Raw genomic sequence first — 2,482 nt, forward strand, 5'->3', positions numbered from 1 at the left:
TCGCTTGTTTAATATTTCTGAAAACATTTCCCACACCTTGCCGATAATATATAAGTCTCTTATGAATCTAGAACGCCTACTGTTGCATACTCGTACTTCTGTCTTTAAGAACTTAGTAATTACATGCAAAATATAAATACTTTAGATGCATGACATGTCCTTGAATTTGAGGCTAAAACATATGAAATGAGTACCTCATACATATGGGCCTTTGCTTAACCGCAGGGTGGCACCCATCCAGCATGTCAGCTTTATTTCGCGAAGTCGCTCGTATAAAAGCGCAACAGATTTTTGCAAATAACATCAGTTCCTTTGCACAGTTTCAATAGAACGTTGTGTCGAACTTAAAGAGTTTATTGTTAACGCACACTCATACAACCAACTAAATTAACAACCGCTATGATTTCGAGTGCACTGAAAATTGTTACCTTTCTAGCGGTCTTCATAGTTGGCTTGCAGCATATTTCGGCGCAACAAGCCGTTTGTGGCCCTGCCATAGACGCCGCACTCAGTATCATGTGCGAAAATGGCTTTAATACGAAGTTCAAGAAATCACGTGAGTAACTTATTTTAGCTTTTGCCGGTAGCATAGACTAATGCTTCTAATTTATTAATTTTTAGTGGAATGGGATGGTCTAGCTAACGCTGAGCCCGAAGAGCTGTCGCCTTTCGGCATGATGAACTTTCCTTTCTTGGGCAAAAATCATGGCGGCCACGTCGATACAGTGGCCAAAACCCGCCGTCGTCGGGAAGGTGTATACGATGAATGCTGCCGTAAGCCCTGCTCCTACAGCGAGTTATTATCCTACTGTAAATAGGCTTGCACGTTTCTAAAATCTTCTAGCTGACTTTCACGTTAAATGAATTTGTTATACGATTATTCTATTGGTTAGTCGAAAGACTCGACTATGTGGCGTTCTAAGATGCTTATGATAGTTAAAATATATACTTACTTATAAACGATGTTATCGAAAAACTGAATAAAAAATTCAAAAAATCAAGATTTGTTAGAAACTTATTCAACGAAGCAGTCTTCAAGGTAGTAACTCTTAAAGTCGAGGCCATTTTCGGTAGGAAATTTTAATATTTTTGACTCATTGTTCTCGTATATCTTTCCATGTGAAAAGAGCGGAAAAAATATGGCGTTGTTTGCTGTCCCTATCGGTCCAATATTGTAGCGTCCCTATTGAAAACCCGTTACTAATCTTAAAGCAATGAAATTGTAGTAGCACATCCTATGTGTCTTTAATATTAAATTGTTAACTTCTTATACAAAAATAATTTTTTCAGTAAGAGGCTACTAGCTTACACGTGCCCACATATGCATATGAACTCGTGTGGCACCAATATATATGTACATATGGATTTCTTAGTGGCCTCAATCTTACTACAGTTATCATTAGTGTTAATCACGTGTGCGCTCATAAATATGCAAAGAGTCGATGAAGCTTAATAAACATAATCGCTCATATCGGGTTCAAATAAGTTAAATTATGCTAAATATGTGTGGGCACAACAAGGACACTTTTAGGTAAGACCGCTAGTATAAAAGCCTACTGGAAATCTCAAGTTTCATCAGTTTGCTTTCGTAGCTTCAAGAGTTGGAACAGTTAGTACAAATTTATTAAAAACAATGACAATGACTTTGTTGAAAATCTGCGCTTTGTTACTTGTTCTGTCAGTGGCCTTACATCAGAGCACCGGAAGGACCGTTTGCGGTCCTGCACTGGATGCGGTGCTCAGCACCATTTGCGTGAATGGCTTCAATACAAAATTCAAGAAATCAAGTGAGTATATGTAAGAGATTTGTATGTGTACTGATATGCATATACTATTTATCTCCAATTTTGCATCTTTGACTTTGATGTTTAATAAAAAATTAAATCCATCAAATTTCAGTGGAATGGGATGATCTGGGCAGCAACGCTCTGGAAGATGAGCTGGTCTTCCCTTATGCCAGGTTTCCGTTTCTGGCCGAAATCCACGGCGGGCAAGTGAATGCGTTGGCAAAAACTCGCCGCCACCGAGACACGGCCTTAATCGGTGTTTATGATGAGTGTTGCAACAAGGGCTGCACCTACAATGAAATATTCTCCTACTGCAATAGGTTAAAGACTCAGGATTGAACTCATGAAGAGAAGGATTTTGATGGCTTTTACAAGGTTCTAGTATGACTCACTTACTTTCCTAGGAAAATTGTTGGAAAATATTTGATTTTCTGTTAATAAAAACATTTTACTGCAAGACAAACAAACATTGTTTAAGTGAATAATGTTATGGCAATAAGAGCTTCGGGGTTTGGAATTAGAGACGTGCTCGTAAAAGTATAACTCAAACATATCACATACATATTTTCACTTGCTGATGATATGTATGTACATATGTATCTATCCCAAAGATCTACAAAACAACAATTTTTGTTTCGTACCGCTAATTCTGTTATAGATGGTTTTCCAATAGAAGCAAACAAAAAATACCTTAA

At 37.7% G+C, this 2,482-nt stretch overlaps 2 protein-coding genes across 2 annotated transcripts; both read left to right on the top strand.

Annotated features, from left to right (window-relative positions):
* Window positions 1-321: 321 nt before the first annotated feature.
* Window positions 322-1,003, top strand: LOC120769020 (LIRP-like). The gene is made up of 2 exons (XM_040095862.1): window positions 322-556; window positions 622-1,003. Exons 1-2 carry the CDS (start codon window positions 400-402, stop codon window positions 816-818), a joined length of 354 nt encoding a protein of 117 aa, XP_039951796.1. The 5' UTR covers window positions 322-399; the 3' UTR covers window positions 819-1,003.
* A 590-nt stretch (window positions 1,004-1,593) lies between these two features.
* On the top strand, window positions 1,594-2,248 carry LOC120769079 (probable insulin-like peptide 1). Its single transcript, XM_040095938.1, has 2 exons — window positions 1,594-1,787; window positions 1,900-2,248. The coding sequence occupies exons 1-2, from the start codon at window positions 1,634-1,636 to the stop codon at window positions 2,124-2,126; spliced, it is 381 nt and encodes a 126-aa protein (XP_039951872.1). The 5' UTR covers window positions 1,594-1,633; the 3' UTR covers window positions 2,127-2,248.
* The last annotated feature ends 234 nt before the right edge of the window (window positions 2,249-2,482 follow it).

The sequence above is a fragment of the Bactrocera tryoni genome, chromosome 2, assembly GCF_016617805.1.
Source record: "Bactrocera tryoni isolate S06 chromosome 2, CSIRO_BtryS06_freeze2, whole genome shotgun sequence".
Taxonomy (NCBI): Eukaryota; Metazoa; Arthropoda; class Insecta; order Diptera; family Tephritidae; genus Bactrocera; species Bactrocera tryoni.